We start from the raw sequence: 19,459 nt of genomic DNA, 5'->3' as shown, positions 1-19,459 counted from the left end.
GCGATCGATATTTGGAATGGCGATCAGGAATTGGAATAATCTTTTTGGAGAACATCTGATCTAAGGTAAGGAGTCGTGTTACCAGTTTTAGGATAATCAGAGCTGTATTCACTGAGATATCAGCATGTGCCGTGTGTGTGTGTGTGTGTGTGATGTTGAGGAAATGAGAGAATAGATTTCTCAGCCCGCTTCTATAGCGTGCATAAGTACACATATACTATCGATAATCTAGCGTTTATTTGAAAACGATTCATAAATAGGCCGACAAATGACAACGTGTCTAGTGTATTCGAGAATATTCCAATAAATGCCGTTTATGGGGGAATCTTTAAATTTTCTGAAAACTTTCGAGAGAACGATAGCTTTTTGAAATGCTATAAAAAGGATATGAACCGATAAATAAAAAAAAAAATCCGTTTAGACTGCAAACAAGTCATTGATAAGTGACGGGCAGATTAGACACATAGGCATAGCCATAATTTAAAACATAGATTATGCGTTTTTAACGCTAACATTGAAGTGGATGATGGCATTCAAGGGGTTAAAAAGGATAACAAGGCCGGCACTGATAGTGTTAAGCCAGAGCGGTCCGGTACCGGTACAAGATTGATATCACGCCATAAATAGATGAATACAGAACATATTAATTAATGTTGCGTTTCTTTTTCAAATGTAGCCAACTAACCACTAACGCAGGAGATACTGGTATCGAGCCCAGCTCTTGGCATTGCTACCGGCTTGGCCGGTCGTCATACTAACACAATTGGCAGTGTGAGAGGGTGGGAAAGCCGGTGGGTGGGGATTGGACGTTGTGGACAGCAACTCCTACAGGTCGGTTGGGTCGCCTGTACAGCAGAAACGGGAAGTATCGGGGCAGCGTGAGCCTCCCACGCGTTACTCCTCGCCACAGAGTTCGAGCTGTCTGGTGAAAAGATGCGACAGGCTGCCTCCTCGTGTACCGGAGGGGACACGTGATAAGGCTTCTATCCTCACTACAGCCGGCCAGTGGGAGGCATAGTCTAGCAACATTCAAGACAGGGGAGGGAAGAATTGGAATTACGAAATTGGGATGAGAGAAAAATAGAAAAATAAGGAGAAAAAGTGTATAAAAAAGAATTGCCAAGAGTAAAGACCCTAATCCTATCGAAACGGCAGTCAAAGTGTATATTCTCTCGGGCGGCTGGGTGGCGCAGCGGACATTGCGCTCGTCACCAACGCAAGAGACACCGGGTTCAACTCTGGCTGTCTGCGTTGCATCCGGCTTGGGCCAGTCGTCATACTATCTCAATTGGCAGAGGTAGCGGGTGGAAGTCGATGGGTGGTAATCTGGACGTTGTGGACAGCGACTCCTACAGGTCTGTTGGGGACGCCTGCACAGCAGAGACAGGAAATGACGGGGGTAGTGTGAGCCTCCCACACGTTACATCTCGCCAATGAGAGTCCGCGCTGGCAGGTGAAAAGATGTGACAGGCTGCCTCCTCGTGTACCGGAGGGGACACGTGATGCAAAGCTTCTATCCTCCCTACAACCAGCCAGTGGGGGGCATATGCGAGCAACGTTCAAGACAGGGGAGGGAAGAATTGGCAGATTGGAATTGGGATGGGAGAAAAATTGAAAAAGAGGAGAAAAGGTGGATCAAAAAAGTGTATATTCTCAGCACTACGTTTGTTTACCAATAGTTTAAGTGTTATTAGTGAAATATTAGCTTATAAAAATCTCCACGCATTGCATTGGAAAGCGGAGGTTTTGGCGGAAGTAAAGCAAGTTGTCATAAGTGTGTGTAGTCCTATGAACGGGAAGACCCAGGGCTTTCAATGGACTTCCAGCGTGAAGCTTTTTTTGTTGTTGTTATTTTCGGGATTATAATCTCATGGGTCGAACAAACCTGAACGTCATTGCCATAAAATACGTGGCACGTTTAGTTTCTTTACCTTTCTGTGAACGTCTAGCAAAAGATAGCGTTGCAATCTGATGGCGGATATATTTACATTATAAAAAAGTAACTGTACTTAAGGTAGATTTCATTCACATTCATGAACTCTGCCATTGGAAAGGGGAGACTTGGCCCGATCCATAGATGTGACTTGGCCATAATAAGGTCATTTGTAGGCCTGATATTCCATTATGCTATATTCATATTTCAAATTGCATGTGTCCGGATGGCAAAATTCAGTACTGTATCTACAAAACCCCCTTTAACCTCTTCCACCCGACGGGACCGGTACCGGTCCCGAAATTACATCTGGTCATAAATCAATATTGTGTTGTATAAAAGTTGCGATTGTAATTTCAAACGTATTCAAGTATTAACATCACTAACATGTCACAACAGCATGTAGAATGTATATTATCATCAATACGTTAGTTTAGCAATAGGTTAAAAGTGTCATTAGATAGATTTAACTTTTCGATTTGGTGAAGTCTATTCCAAGAGGGCGACCATTTTGGAAATTTCTAACCATGGGAATTGTAGACTTTTTGTGGCCATTTTGTAGCAGAGTTCCACAGATATCGTTCTGCGTTGAACGTTTTTAAAACTACACTTACTGGAAGATTTTATGGGGTTCAAGGTTCAGTGTTCTGTATGAATTATTTCAATAACTGTTAATATTTGGGATAATAAGCCACAAAAGGTAACGTTTTTGACAAATATTGAAAGGCTTTCAAGTTTTTCTTCCCTATTGTTAACATGTAGGAACAATTAGATCTGAAATTAGTTTCAAAACGGTTGCACTGTGGGGAAAATAAAAAGTACAGTAGATTACAGTAGATTTCATTATCTGTTCTTATGCACGCCTGGTGATACTAAATCCAAATTGAACTTGGGCATTTGAAAGATAATATATGTGTATATATATATATGTGTGCAAATTGGCTATAATAAGGTAATTTATAAGCCTCCTATTCTATAATAATATTTCAAATTGCATTGGTCTCGATGGGAGAATTCAGTACTGTATCTACAGAACCTTCTGTTTAATCATCTTCCCATTATTAATTTCCTTAGACTTTTTATACACATGATCTGAAGAAGGTACTGAACAAGATCAGTGGCAGTTCTTAATGTTTGGTCATTATTAGCATGGTGTTATTCACTGTCAAATATGCAAAAAAAAATCATAATTCATATTCTCCTTTGTTTCATCACAATTTAAGCAAGCCTAGTAATAGACACCATATTTCTGACACTGTGAATACATTCCCTGAGGTCCATAGATGTCCCTAGATACCAAGAATATGCAAATGGAGTTGTAGAAGTGGAGCATTATTCCATTTACCTAGGTATATATTTGTGTGTGTGTGTGGGGCTTCTTTCTACCAGCATGTTTCTATATTTCCCTTCCCCACTGCCTTTGATGTATAATTTATCCGACTGGAAGAGAGATTGTGGAAAGTAAAGCCCAAGAATTAAATTGGACCAAATGAAAGTTTTAAACGGATGAATGGGGCTAACCCATATACTGTTACGATGGGGTAGCTGTGTTTGACCCAATTGCAGAGTTGAACAGAGGAGGCGGAATGCGATGGTTGTTCTTTCACAATTAAACGGTTTCTTTATTGTGAACATGAAGCATAACACGACAAAACAAATACTTTGAAACAGGGAAAGAAAAGGGAAGTTAGTCTCCAAAAACAGGGAAGCAGTTCTAACTCGAGCTGAGAAATGTTTGCAGGGCAAACATCCACACGATAAATACTTTAATGAATAAATGAATACTAAATGGACAAAGCACGACACCAACCTTGGTATCACAATTATGCTCCCGACGTGAGCGATAACAAATGCAAATGCTAAAGAGTACTCACATCTGTGATCAGAGAAGAACTGACAACGAATAGCATACCAGAGGAACATTATGAAGGAGAGTAAACTACACACAGCAGGCGTTAATTAGAGCAATCAGGACAATTTAGAAGAGAGGAAATGGTGAAATACTCCAGGGTGACGCCAGGGCTTTTGCTTCCAAGTGAGAGCAAAAGCCCAAATCGGCTAACCCATATATAAAGCTTTTATGAAACAGATGAATCGGGCTAACTCATATATAAAGCTTTTATGAAACAGATGAATGGGGCTAACCCATATATAAAGCTTTTATGAAACGGATGAATCGGGATAACCCATATATAAAGCTTTTATGAAACCGAGGAATCGGGCTAACCCATATATGAAGCTTTTATGAAACAGATGAATCGGGCTAACCCATATATAAAGCTTTTATGAAACAGATGAATGGGGCTAACCCATACGCTTTTATTAGAAACTGATGATATATATATCCCAGCAGGGTTCTTGTATGTGTTCTATGGTAATAACAAGTCAATGCATCATAAGAATGGGGTTAAATGGTGAATTTCTGTAAGGTACAGTATGTCATAGGAGGCATGCATGCACTGTAAATGAAAGACGAGATGTAAGACACAGAAAGCCCACATGGAATATAAAGAATCTATGGCTAAACCAATGTGGATTACAAAGGAAAACCTTAAACCTTTTTACTTGGGATTTGGGAATGTTTGTAATGGGGAAAGTCATTTTTGTTGTTATTGCAACCATTAGAATGTTAACATACCTTTGATTTGATTTGATTTTTTATTTGTCTCAAACATAGAAACATAAAACAGTTTAACCCATTCTCTGCCACCACTTTGATCATCCTAAATCATCCTCTGCCACCGCTATTTGTCTATGGAGATGTTCACCTTCTTTGCAGGGCTATAACCTTTTAAATTGTATTGCTAAATTGACATTACTATGGCCCATTCAACATCAATTATCTATCGTTCAGGATGTAGGAACGTTTTACTTTTTCATTCACACATTCATACTAAAATACCGTCTAGAGTATAAATATGTTTTTATCGTTTTCTGCAGTATTTCATAGAACGTGAGATATAGGTATAAATGCATATATTAGATGATCAAATGCAGTTTGATACCGATCAACGCTATATTAAAAATGTCAACTGTACATGGTCCTAAACGTCATGACTGGTCATCTGCGGGTGAACATGGGGGGGGGGGGGGGGTCGTTTATAATTCAATGACCGACGTTAAATGATTTATGTAGTATGGGTGATATATTGATCAGAGCAGTTTGTATAGAAAATGGTAAAGAAAAACGCTGAAACTCACCCCAGTCTCCTCGTAGCGTTGGGCGATGAGAGTGGAGCAAACGGATCCCAATTATGGGATGTTGATCGATGCGATCCATTTCCGGTTTGTATATTACAGGACCCCCTCGAAAACGAGATAGCATATCTCAAGGGGTTTATCCTTCCAATAAATTTCAAATTAATTACTAATGCATGTCCAAATCATGTTGATTATTGAGTTATGGCAAAGATCCATATCGACGTGTCTGTATTGAGCCCCGGGACCAGGGCTTGACGTTGACACCTGCCCACCTGCCCAGGGCTAGTGAAAATTCTGAGTGGCTAGTGACTTTGGAAAACCACTAGCCACAGTGGCTAGTGAGCCAAAAAGTTAATGTCAAGCCCTGCATAGGTGTGTCAATGATAATGTTCACGGCGTTTGGAGCAATAATATAATTGCTAGGTTCAACACAGCCAAGGCATATGTGTGTCAATGATAATGTTCACAGCGTTTGGAGCAACAATGTAATTGCTAGGTTCAACACAACTCTTCCACATCTACACCCTCCATCTTGTCCCAGTCAGCCGTTGCCCCAACTGGAGCTCCTTTTGCGGCTGAGTCACTGGTCGCAGGCAGTAGTAAACAATGGAGTCAACAGTCAGAAGCACAGTTGTACAGTTGGCGTGTAGCAGTATGATTACAATGATACTGTCCCCAGCAGGGGTTAGTGAAGAAGAAATTACCTATATTTATAACTTTTTGGGTGGGGGCACGAGTGCGGGGATTTTTGGCTAGTGATAATGCTGAGTGGCTAGTGACTTTGGAAAACCACTAGCCACAGTGGCTAGTGAGCCAAAAAGTTAACGTCAAGCCCTGCCCGGGACGATAAGCGAGTGGCCAGATGAAAATACGGGACGGACCGAGCTACAATGGGCACTTCCGGTTTGGCAACTCGCCGATCGGCCACCAGGTGGCGGTATTGTGATGCAGAGTTGTGATGGCTCAGACAGCATCACCCAAGACTCCGTGGGTGAAATATAAATACCATGACGAAAATATGAAATATTGATCTCAAAAACGCCTTACGGAGTTATTGGCAGACAACGCATGGCGGAGAAACCCGCCTTAACACGTGATTGTCGGAGAATGGGTTAAAAAACAAAAAGGTAAATAGTCAAAGACTATTTCCATACAATAGACAATACTAGATCCACAAATAATGGATTGTGCGGATTTTAATGCCATTTGGAATCCAAGGATGGACAAATCTTACCTCGCCTTTTCCAGCGAACAAAAAAATTCATCTAAAGCATTAAAGGATTGGTCAAAGATTACAGGTGTAAATGATTTATGGCGTTCACTTAATCCCACGACCCGAAAGTACTCTTGTCGATCGGCGAGACATAACACATTATCCAGAATTGATTATGTCTTTGCATCCCCGAGACTATTTGATAAATATGAAGTGGAAATGATACCCAATGCACTATCAGATCACTGTTATTTACTACTAAAAGCAACATTTGGTATACTATCTTCCCGGGCCCCAAGATGGCGTTTTAATTCGATGCTGCTTAATAACAAGGAATTCATTACACAACTCAAAGAAGCTCTCACAGTATTCCTACGGGAGAATGCAAACGCGGTGCAAGACCCCAGAATAATATGGATGTCGGTAAAGGGTATGATCAAGGATTTCACTGATAGATTTTCCTCCATAATGCACAAGAATCAATGCACAAAACTGTCTGAACTGGAAACGCTTTACTCAACGTTATTTAATTCTTTAAAATACAACAACTCAACTAGACTAGAAAATCAAGTTAACGTACTAAAAACAGAGATCAATGCCATATACAGACAACAATCGGAAATGCAAATACGCAGCACAAGACAACAGCAGTACTCCCAAGGTTCTAAACCTAGTCACCTATTAGCCATGCGATTAAGAATTAATGAAAAATTTGCAGATATAACTGCCATTAGAAAACAACAAGTACTTGTAACAGACCCCAAAATAATAAACGATACATTCAAAGAATTCTACTCCGACTTATATAAATCAGAAACGACCTTTGATCAAAACAAAATGGACACATATCTTAATCAAATTATTCTCCCTAAACTTTCGGAGGATGACGCTAAACAGTTAGAAGCACCGATCACACTAGAGGAACTCAAGAAGGCCATATCCGAAATGAAAAATGGTAAGGCTCCTGGAAGAGACGGTATCCCATCAGAAATGTACCTTTCTTGTTGGGACATAATTGGACCCTTATTACTAAATATGATCTTATACTCAGTCAAGGAGGGGAGCTTCCATAAACACGACAATATTGCACTCATTTCAGTCCTTCTCAAAAAAGACAAAGACCCCACCGAGTGCGGTAGTTACAGACCCTTAAGCCTCCTTGGAACCGATGTCAAACTGTACTCTAAGGTATTAGCCATCAGATTACAAAAGCATATGACGTCTTTAGTTCATCCGGACCAAACTGGCTTCATAAGCGGTCGCCTGATCACTGATAACATAAGACGAATACTGCACGTACTAGATGCAGACAAAGAAGACACCATACCTAAGGCGATGCTGTCCCTGGATGCTATGAAAGCCTTTGACAGGCTGGAATGGTCGTATCTATGGGCAGTATTAGAAAGGATGGGGTTAGGAAAAGGATTCATTGATATGATTAAAGTATTATACAAAGACCCATCGGCCATGATTACAACAGGTACATTCATCTCCAAAATCTTTCCGGTATCACGCTCAGCCAGACAGGGTTGCCCTCTTAGTCCCGGACTATTCGATCTATCATTAGAGCCTTTAGCACAATATATAAGACAATCCCAATCCATAGAACCAATCGTAATCAAGGGCACACAACATAAAATTAGTCTATATGCGGACGACGTAATATTGTTCATGCAAAGCCCCAACACCACATTGCCTCATCTACTCAAGTTGATAGAGAACTTTGGTGATTTATCGGGATTTAAAATAAATTGGCCGAAGTTGGCTTTCCTTCCACTTAACACCCATGCAAAAAAAAGATACAACTCTCCCAGGTGAGATACCTATGGTAAAACATTTTAGATGCTTGGGTGTGGAAATATTTCCCACCATAAGACAAACGGTGAAGCACAATTACACAAAAATACAGAACAAAATCAAAGACGACCTGGACAGGTGGGCAAAACTTAAAAACTCAGTACAGGCAAGGGTATCAATAGTTAAGATGGATGTACTACCTAGAATCAACTTCATCAGTTCAATGCTACCGTTACCCCCTCCAGAGGGTTACTGGAAAAGATTACACTCCTCCACATACAAATTTATTTGGAATAACAAACCACCTCGCATAAAAAGATCCACCGCACAGAGAAATAAAGCAGACGGTGGCATGGCAGTTCCAGATTTTTTACAATATTTTAAGGCATACACATTAAGACCATTGACAATATGGTTTGATCCCCAGGCATTGGTATCCTGGAGAAAATTGGAAGAAAACATAGTAGCCCCACATAGACTGAAGGACTTAGCACACACTAAACTACCAATCAAGCACTGTGAGCGGAAATTTGGCCCCATAATTACCCATGCAATCCGGATATGGCGAGAAACACAAAAAAAATATCCTAACCCTCAAAAATGGCATAATCACACTCCCTTATTCAATAACAATGCACTCTTAATTGAAAAACGTCCTATAAGATTCCCTATATGGGAAGAGCAAGGCATACACTCATTAGGGGATATTTTTAATAACCAAGGTTTTTGTAGTTATGGAGAAATATGCACAAAGTTTAACCTCACAGAGTCCACTGTTTTTACATACAGTTACGCCTATGTTTGAAGACTCACGGTGTTCCATTACACATACCAGTTGAACACCACAGATACCACAAATTCTTCTATGAAAGAGAAACAGCGAGAGGTTTTGTATCAGGTTTTTATTATCAATTACTAACGTCCTTGTATGAAACCCTCCAACTAGACTCTGTCTGGAGGAGGGATATACCAGACCTGGAAAGTGACTTTGATTGGCAAGAAGCATGGGCAAATGTCCGTCTTACATCAAGGAACTCGGACCATCAACAAATCAATCTTAACTATATTCACAGGACATACTTGACTCCTATAAGACTGAACAGAATGGGTCTTAAACAAGACTCAAAATGCTCCCAATGTACAAATGGAGACGAAGGGACATTTATGCACATGTATTGGGACTGCCCACCAGTTAAGGCATTCTGGAAAGATGTGACCCATCAATTATCAAAACTCGTATCTTGGAATATACCAGTACACCCCTCTGTATTACTATTGAATGATGTTTTTGAGTTTGCAGTAAATCCACAGCTAAAGAGATTGGTTTTATCGGGTATCACAGTAGCTAAAAAACTGATCGCATCACGCTGGTTTCAACCAGAAAAAATGTGCCGGAAGGTTTGGTTTCTTACATATCTCGATGTGATTTATCAAGAAATATCTACAGCAAGAATTCTGGGTCTCAACGAATCCAAAATGTCAATGTGGTTAGAAGTGGTGGAGAGAATAAAAGCTAGCTTATAATGGTAGTGTCTGGTTAGGAGTGAGGGATAATGGAGGTACTATCCAAGGAGGGGTCCGGGAGGGGGGGGTTCGAGCTGGAGCATATGTGTGTAGGGTTTTAGAAAATAGGTATTAGGGGTATATCCTGTATAAGGCATTGGTATAATTGGTAATTTCGTTGGATATATACTGTATACGGTAAAATATTATTATAGACTTTTTTGTTTGTTTTCTGTTTCTGTACTTTCATGTCATTTTAGCCACCTTGATTGTTAGTTTCATTATGCATTGTGTGTTGAGTACTGACTTTTAATAATTTTTGTTTTGCAATAATAAAAAAAAAAAAAATAATAATAATGGATTGCACGGTGCTAGGTGCACCCTTACTTACAATTGATTATGAATTGAAAATGGGGGACCCTGATGTAAACGAGACGAAAGTCTTTCTCTGGTCTGCATCCCCTTAACAATTGTGTGTATTGAGCTGTACTGTATTGTACCCATTCTGCAATCTATTAATACAATTTTCATTCAATCACCGCGCAGATTGATTGATTGAATGAAAATTTAAAACATACTAATATTCTAGTCATGAGAGGTCCATTAAAACATACTAATATTCTAGTCATGTGAGGTCCATTAAAACATACTAATATTCTAGTCATGACAGGTCCATTAAAACATACTAATATTCTAGTCATGAGGGGCCATTAAAACATACTAATATTCTAGTCATGAGGGGCCATTAAAATATACTAATATTCTAGTCATGAGGGGCCATTAAAACATACTAATATTCTAGTCATGAGGGGCCATTAAAATATACTAATATTCTAGTCATGAGGGGTCCATTAAAATATACTAATATTCTAGTCATGAGGGGCCATTAAAACATACTAATATTCTAGTCATGGGGGGCCATTAAAACATACTAATATTCTAGTCATGAGGGGTCCCATCGGAAACTAAGCTTGAAAGCCACCCTCTTTGAGTCCCAACCCATAGTTGAAGATACTGGCCTAAACAAATGTCTCTGTACCCCTCCAGGTGTGGTCATACTAGTGTATCGGTGACCTCTGACCTGTCGACACGCTCCTCTGCTTCTCTGAACGAGGAACAGTTTGAAGACTACGGAGTGGGGGAGGAGCCGGACTACACTCCCAGCAGCCCCTGCCCTGACGACGAAACACGCACCAACGGATACTCCGACCTGGGCTCCTCCGTCCCCTCCAGGTCAGAGAGAGAGAGGCAGAGACACAGAGAGAATGTGTTTGCAGTTTTGCAAATTTTTTTGCGTGTGTGTTGTACCATAGTCTCCAGTTCCTAGCACATATTTTAGTGTAGAAACATGAATGGTGCCACATGGTGATTTGCAATTGAAACAGTTGTCCAGTCATAAATAGCATAATGTATAGCAGGTTAAGGACTGGGGTGAGTTTAGTCCTTAAAGCATTTGCAATTGAAAAGTCACTACAGTAGTGACATCAAGGTACACATACTGATACTACTGTACTGTATGTGTGGGTGTCATTCAAGCCTACAACTGTGTCCATATAGTATAATACCGGCATATGTTCGCCACCTTGTTGACGAAACATGAATCACATCGTACATCCCAGATCAGTATGTTTCATATCTCTTTGGGTAGGTTGGTTTCTATAACTTTCCGCAGTGAAAAGCAAAACACCCTGAGTTTAAAGGATTTCAACCATAGAATACATTATTACGTAAGCGTATTGCTGCCACACCAGAAACAGAAAAAAAATATCAGTATCACGTTATAACTAGGGATGTTCGATATTGGCTTTTTTACCTATACCGATATTGTCCAACTCTTAATTTCCGATACCGAGATCAACGATATCAACCGATACCGATATATGCAGGGTTTCCCTCACTTCATCCCTCACTATGAATTGAAAATGGGGGACCCTGATGTAAACAAGACAAACGTCTTTCTCTGGTCTGCATCCCCTTAACACATTAACTGCCACGCTTATATCCATCAATGTTTGATCACTGCCACCAGTCTAAGTCTATGGAGATGTTTACCTTCTTTGCAGGGCTATAACTTTTTAAATTGTATTGCTAAATTGACATTACTATGGCCCATTCAACATCGATTATCTATCGTTCAGGATGTAGGAACGTTTTACTTTTTCATTCACACATTCATACGAAAATACCGTCCTAGAACGTGAGATATAGGCATAAATGCATATATTAGATTATCAAATGCCGTTTGATACCGATCCACGCTATATAAAAAATGTCAACTGTACATGGTCCTAAACGTTATGACTGATCATGTGCGGGGATGAACCGGGGGGGGGGGGGGTTTATAATTCCGTGATCGTCGTTAAATGATTTATGTAGTATGGGTGATAGATCAGAGCAGTTTGCATCGATAATAATAAACAAAAACGCTGAACGTCACGGCAGCCTCCTCTTACCGTTGGGCGATGATACTGGAGCAAACAGATCCCAGTTATTTGATGGGGATCGAGGCGATCCATTTCCGGTTTGTATAATACTAATACACGCCCAAATCATGTCGATTATTGAGTTATGGCAGCGATCCATATCCACGGTGTGTGGCTAGAGTCCTGGGATGATATGCGAGTGGCCGGACGTAATTAGGAGACTCACCGATATCCAACCGGCATATCCAGTTTGGCAACTCGCCGATCATCCACCAGGTGGCAGTATTGAAGCGTTGCAGAGTTGTGCCGAGTCCCACAGCATCAGACAAGGCTCCGTGAGTGAAATAAGAATACCATGGCGAAAATATGAAATATGATCAAAATAACGTTGTACGCCGTGATCTGGCAGAATTCGCATGAACTTGAAACCCGTTGTACGACGTTTTTGGCGCAGAAAGTGTTAACAATTGTGTGTATTGAGCCGTACTGTATTGTACCCATTCTGCAATCTGTTAAATAAAGTTTTCATTCATTCTTTCACCCCCCCCAAAAAACTGAATAATTTCAGGTAATTAACATTACATATCTCTTGTTGTGGAATTAACACAACATTATGCATACTTTTCACAATAAATTAAATCAGAATTTGTTCTTACTTGCTTGCCTGGGTAAATAAAGGTTAAATACATTTAAAAAAAAAAATGTAACCGATAACGATAATTTCGAGTCGATTTGTATAGTCGACTTTGATTGGCCAAAATTAGCAGATAGTCTATAAATTATTTTTTTATTTTTTTATTTAAACTATATATATATATATATATATATATATATATATATATATATATATATATTATATATATATATATATATTATTTTTTTTGATCATTCCAATTGGGCTGTGGGGGGTGCTTAATGTCTGAAGGAGTCTACTGAAGGCTTCTTGTCCTCTGCGAAAGCATGCAATTGGTCCACTGATGGATACATCTTGATATTTGTCTAGTCAGTGTGTTCATTAGATGGGTGAAATCCTCTTTCAGTGCATCTGTGCCTGTTTTCTTAGGCAGTTAGCCTCGCTGGTATGCGCATCATTAGCATTAGCCACGCTTCTAGGCCTCTTTGCTTTTGGATTTTTTTTTTTAAATAATTATAAATATATATTTTTTTGTTTGTTTTGCATTAGACTACGGCTCCTTTCGGTCGATTGACTAATCGACTAATGGTAAATGGCTGCTTTTTTATATAGTGCTTTTATCCAAAGTGCTTTACAATTTGTTACTCACATACTAATAGACTAATAGAGGTCAGCTCTAGTATGTTGTGACCCAAAATACAGTGAGGCATTTGTTAAAGTGTCTAGACCCCCGTAGTGTTGAGCAAAGACGGAGAAATTGCCTGATGCAACGCATATCCCTGGGCCAAATATTTTGTGGCATGTTGACTGTTACGACAAATTAAAGCCATATGTATAAATGGAGCAATTGTCGCATCAGGCGATTTCTCCGTCTTTGCTCAACACCACGGGGGTCTAGACGCTTTAACAAATGCCTCACTGTATTTTGGGTCACAACATACCCAGCTTGGATGCAGGTGAGATGGTGTAGCTTGTATCCATGGAGCCGCCTGTGTCCCTCCAGCTGATCAATGAGAAATGATGCTACCTCCAGAGGGTCAGACTCATTCTTCCTTCTGTACAGCCCCATGCATTGTAACATCCTTCTTAGTGTACGCATACTTATCACAATATCATCCACCGTGCTCAATAATAGCAGAATCTCGCCATGTCTCAACCCAAGCATGAAGTAGCACTTAGTCAAATCGTGTAAATGAGCCATATTCCTCAATGTTCCGGTCTCGCAGACGGCGCACACGTGAAACGTTTTATGAACAAGAAGTTATCACGTTATAACATGATACTGATCTGGTGTGGCAGCAATACGCTTCCGTACATTATACACTCACTTCAACCATAGAATACATTATACACTCACTTCAACCATAGAATACATTATACACTCACTTCAACCATAGAATACATTATACACTCACTTCAACCATAGAATACATTATACACTCACTTCAACCATAGAATACATTATACACTCACTTCAACCATAGAATACATTATATACTTGTGGCGGCTCCACTCTGAGTTTCATTACCTTAAGGCTTAGGCTCTTGACTGTGGACATCAATATTCATCAAAAGCCCTGCTGTGTCTTGGGGGATTAACCCTCCATCTATTGGACCGGTATTACTGCCCCGTATGGACATCATGCCAAGCAGACAAACGTAGTTCTTTGGCAGTGAGTTGAAAAGAGGGTGTGTTTTTTACAAGTGGTCTCATGAGACAATTGATCATTTTCCATGGGAAAGGAGTGTTGTCGAAATTCTCTCTCTCTCTCTCTCTCTCTCTGTGTTTCTCTCCCTCTCTCTCTGTGTTTCTCTCCCTCTTTATACCCCCCCCCCCCTATCTCTCTATCTCACCCCTCTTCTCTGGTTTAGATGTAGTGCTAGTGTTGGGCAGATAGCCAGATCAATTATAAGTCCTAACTATTGTACATGTCCAGGCTCTGCCTATTGAGCCACAACCCTACGCTGTCTCTGCTAATGGGATAGTGATTAGTGCCAAGGTCACTTCAGTACACACACACACACATGCACACATGCAAGCATGCACACATTCAAGCATGTACATAGTACATATAGCCATCCATAGGCCATTGATTGTTCTTACTGTTCATGCCTATTTTATTTAAGTGTGTGTGTGTTGTGGTGTGCAGTGCGGGCCAGACTCCTAGGAAGGTGCGTCAGCTGTACAGTGGAGAGCAGATGGATGTTTACTGCTCCCAGTGCTGCAAGAAAGTCAACCTGCTGAACGACCTGGAGGCAAGACTCAAAAACCTCAAAGCCAACAGGTACAGTAGATATACACACGTATTTATTCATGTTCACATCAGCACATGATATACAGCTACATCATCTGTAAAGATGCAGTTAGGGCTGGGGGCTCTCCACTCATCACATTATGTTTCTTAGTTTTTACAGTATAATGGCATTTAGTATTCCGGTACAAATTACAATGTGATATGACCTTTTCTTTTAATACAAAAAGTCATGATGCTATTTCATTCAGTGGGTCTCATGGGAACATGTGCACATACACTGATGGGTCTGATGGGAACACGTGCACATACACATTCATGCATGGTTATGTATACAAACGCAAGCACACCCAACGCAATGCACACGCATAACCACACACACAAAATACACACTTGAATCAAGATATAACTGACACATGCACATTATACATTACACAGGGTTGCAGCTGCATTTTATCTGCTGAAATAGTAAGCGACAGAAGATACATGGGGTGTCACGGTTGTGGTATTGTTAATGTTGTGGTTGACTCACTCAATACACACATGCGCACACATACACACACAAATTGATTGTTATATAATTTTGGTGGTAACAGTTGATCCATGCCCTTGCAAGCACATGAACACACACAAACACACACACACACACACAAATAGTTGTGTTGACTTTTACATACACACATACACAGACACAAATGCTCACTATTGAAGATATAATGTTTGTTTGTAACGTTTGCTGGAGCCACTTCATCCAGAACGGCACACCGCGGTCAGAGAGTGGACACAGAGACAGAGAACAGTCCTTTGTACTTTAATGTTGTATCAAGGATCAGAGGATGATGAGGTTTCTCAGAGTGATGGTATTTCAGAGTGATTTTCATCCAGGTTGTAAGGCTGGATGAAACAATGAGTGAATGAGCGATATCTCAGTGATTTCCATCCAGGTTGTAAGGCTGGATGAAACAGTGAGAGATTGAGTGAGTGGTATTTCAGAGTGATTGAGCGAGTGGTTTCTGTAACAGATAAACAGAACAAATTAATTAGCAGAATGCAATGGCATCCAGAATACACACACAACTGAAGATGCTACAGCATATTAGCAGAGGTAAAGGTCACATGTATTATGCATTATACACTGCCTGCATTATGTCGTTAGGTGACCCATATGTATGACCATGACTAGCTGCTACTCCGTGCCATGTCCGGTCCATGCGGCCAACCGAGCCAACGCTAGTGCTGACATGCCAATGGAAATATGCCATATGTAGCATAACTAGCTGGCTAGCATTAGCTCAATTAGCGGCACGAACCAAACGCAACACAAAGCAGCAAACCCCAAGTCATAATCATACACATAAGTCACAGCATCCCAACAACACACAATGCAGGCTACATATGACATTTATCTAGCATAAACCTAGAGCCATATGAAATCCGTTTTATTTTTTTCCAAATAACATTAAAAGAAATCCAGATTCAGTTTTTTTCTGTTTTAATATTTCAGAATTCTGTATTTTGCTTTTCACGCTCATTTTACCATCAGAAATAGTGTTTAATAAGTGTGAATCAATAAATGTCCACAATTTAATAAGATAACAGATAACAGTCCATTTAATGTTTTTAAGTGCTGCAACTCAGAAATACAGTTCAATTTTACACAATATTTTTCAAATAATATTGTGACAAAATAAAAATACACATTTCAAGTGTAAACAATAGATACAGCTAGCTACTACTGACATTATCACAATGCAAGTAGCCTAGCTATATCTATTCTATTGTGATGAAATATAGTAATGAATAATTTAGGCACCTTTAGTTTATTTTGTTTATAAAGGACAGTGTGTACTGACAATAATTAGCATTAAACAAATAGATGGGTGCACCAGATTTAGAAGCTATCATTTCCATCTGTAGTCCTATGTACTGTAACATTACATAGCTATTTAATCACAATAGTGTCGGTGATTAGCCTCACCCTCTAGCTGTATCTATTGTGATCACCAGGGATCATCGTTAGAGCGCTGGTGTGTTTTGGGAAGCACAGTGTTTTTCCGTGTTCCTGACATGGCTTTTGGAGAGTGATCTTTGCACGTGTTTTGCGAGTCCAGTCCACGGTATGTTGACAGAATTTGCAAAACACCTTATCGCCGGTCATATAAAAGTCATTAGGATACTGCGCTGCTCTGAATTTAGGGCTAAGTGTGGAATTTCTTCCGATGTTAACGTTAACACCGAAACAGCTAGACGCTTGGATATTACTGTGTGTTGTGTGTAACACGCTGTAGCGTCCCCGGTCGTGTTTGCTTTGCACCAAACGTTCCATGTTCTCCTGAACACAGAATTTCAGTCCAGATTAGGGCAAATTCTGCAATATTCCACGTTTACAGTTGATTCCATTTTTATTGGTAAATTCCGCGATTCCATCCGCGATTCCGTGAACGCGGATTTCGTATGGCTCTACATAAACCACAGGCACTACATTTTGGAGGCTGTTGATAACTTACTTCCTCAGGAATGCACTCTCGGTCTGCAATGGAAACACGGGTGCCGGCAATTCACCACCTGTATTTAATTACCAGACTAAGGACCCTTGGGCTGTCCAGAGAGATGCCTGACTAGGACTAAGAATACCCCTGGGCTGTCCAAAGTAGTGCCTGAATGGAAATAATAATACACAGTATGACAAATAGTGGGGAATTTACAACACTCACAGATTCACACGCACACACACACACACACACACACACACACACACACACACACATACACATACACACACACACACACACACACACACACACACACACACACACACACACACACACACACACACACACACACACACACACAGAGAGAGAGAGAGAGTTGATTCCGGCCCTCAGGGTTTCCTATGTGTGAAAGTAACTGCAGTGGGGAGATTGTTCAGCCTTGGCGGAGGTCTTCTAGTCTAGTAATTTCTTTCCTCTTCACTTGGGTTAATTTTGCTAACACTGCAGGATTTCCCCCTGGAGAAACTTCTCTGTGTGTTTCTACATGGCTCTTGTAATTAAACGTACACCTTCTGCAGGGGTAATAAGTGATTAGTCACAAGGAGAAAGGGAGAGAGGGAAGAAGTTTGAGAGAACGAATGAGGGGTGGTGGGTTGGGGGGGAGAGAGAGAGAGAGAGAGATATGAATTTTGATGAGGGAGGAGGATAATAGGATAGATACAAGTGGTGCAGACAGAGATGGATGGTAGAGAAACACAGATTGATTTGAAGCCAGAAAACGTATGGATCTCCTAGTCCATAGTGGGAGAGGACAGAGGGGCATAGATTGAGGAAAGGCCCCGTCATTATACTAGAGTAAAACATCCACACGCCAGGGTGTCTTCTTAAAACTATATTCAATAATTGTTAGGATGTGATATTGATGTCATCTTCTGTAAGTGTATGGAATTTGCCATGTTTTACAAGAGGGTTTGTAGTTATTGTTATACTGCACTTTGTTATAAAGCATTCTAACAAAGTGAAAGAAATTGCTGTTTCTGTGTGATAGGAATCCTAAGCCAATAGGACAGTTGCACAATTTAAAAAGTAGCAGTAGAGGTTCCCCCACTGTGGAGGTTTTAAAGTTATACTGTTGATGATGATGATGATGATGATGATGGTGTTATCTGAACATATATATTTATCTTTACATATGTATATACTCAAAAGTCCAAAACTGAATTTAATATACACACTAGTGTTCATACCTCAGTTTTATTTGTTCTTAAATCTTTTTTCTTTTTTATATTTCTTTAAATATGTATTAGACAATTTTATTTATTTATTTAAAACTACTTATACTAATGTATACTATTCTACAAATGATGGGTATTGGCACATACGATTTTATCTTAGTACAGACAGTGTGCATATGTCCCGTCTTGACAGGATGTGTACTCACTTTAGTTAATCCAATTGAAACCCAGACGCAGACAGAACAAGGTCTAAAAAGAGACTTTCCACTTTTTCAGACAATTGCTGAGCTGATAAAAACTCCGTCAGTCAGTGCACTCAGCAGAAAATATTATGTTAACATTTATGTCTCCAACCTCTCTCTATCTCTCTCTTACCTCTCTATCTGTAGCTCTGAATACACCACAGTACTATCTTTATTATATTATTCTTTTATCAAACCACATTAAGATCTGGTGTTTAGACACATCCATGGCATTCAGCAGTGAAGAAATTAACTGGGATTGTTCTTTTGCATTTTCCCTATCCAGCCCCAGGAAAATCTCCAGTACAGCTTTTGGAAGGTATGTATAGGTACTGGATCACTCACCTGTGTGTATTTGCAGAACTGCATTATGTATTCATTCTTTTGAGGCAGGCAGGTCATTGGAAGGTACAACACTCAACGGTGTGTTTGTTAAGCTAGGCAGGTCATTGGTTAATGAATACACATTCTGTATACACACAGATAATCATATAAGGAGAGATTAGTTCCTTATCATGCACAAGGTCTATAAACG

General features: G+C 40.0%; 1 protein-coding gene across 4 annotated transcripts in view; it reads left to right on the top strand.

The window, feature by feature from the left end:
• rab11fip4b (RAB11 family interacting protein 4 (class II) b) overlaps positions 1–19,459 on the top strand; it is a 167,671-nt gene that overhangs the window by 94,622 nt on the left and 53,590 nt on the right. For all 4 annotated transcript variants that reach the window (XM_084318655.1, XM_084318654.1, XM_084318653.1 and 1 more), the window contains exons 3-5: positions 10,695–10,880; positions 14,854–14,988; positions 19,211–19,243. In XM_084318655.1, coding sequence (XP_084174781.1) covers positions 10,695–10,880; positions 14,854–14,988; positions 19,211–19,243 — 354 coding nt within the window. The remainder of the gene's footprint in view (positions 1–10,694; positions 10,881–14,853; positions 14,989–19,210; positions 19,244–19,459) is intronic.

The sequence above is a fragment of the Notolepis coatsorum genome, assembly GCF_963971535.1.
Source record: "Notolepis coatsorum genome assembly, chromosome: 7".
Classification (NCBI taxonomy): domain Eukaryota; kingdom Metazoa; phylum Chordata; class Actinopteri; order Aulopiformes; family Paralepididae; genus Notolepis; species Notolepis coatsorum.
The sequence above is the reverse complement of the archived record's forward strand: the minus strand, read 5'-3'. Positions and strand labels throughout refer to the sequence as shown.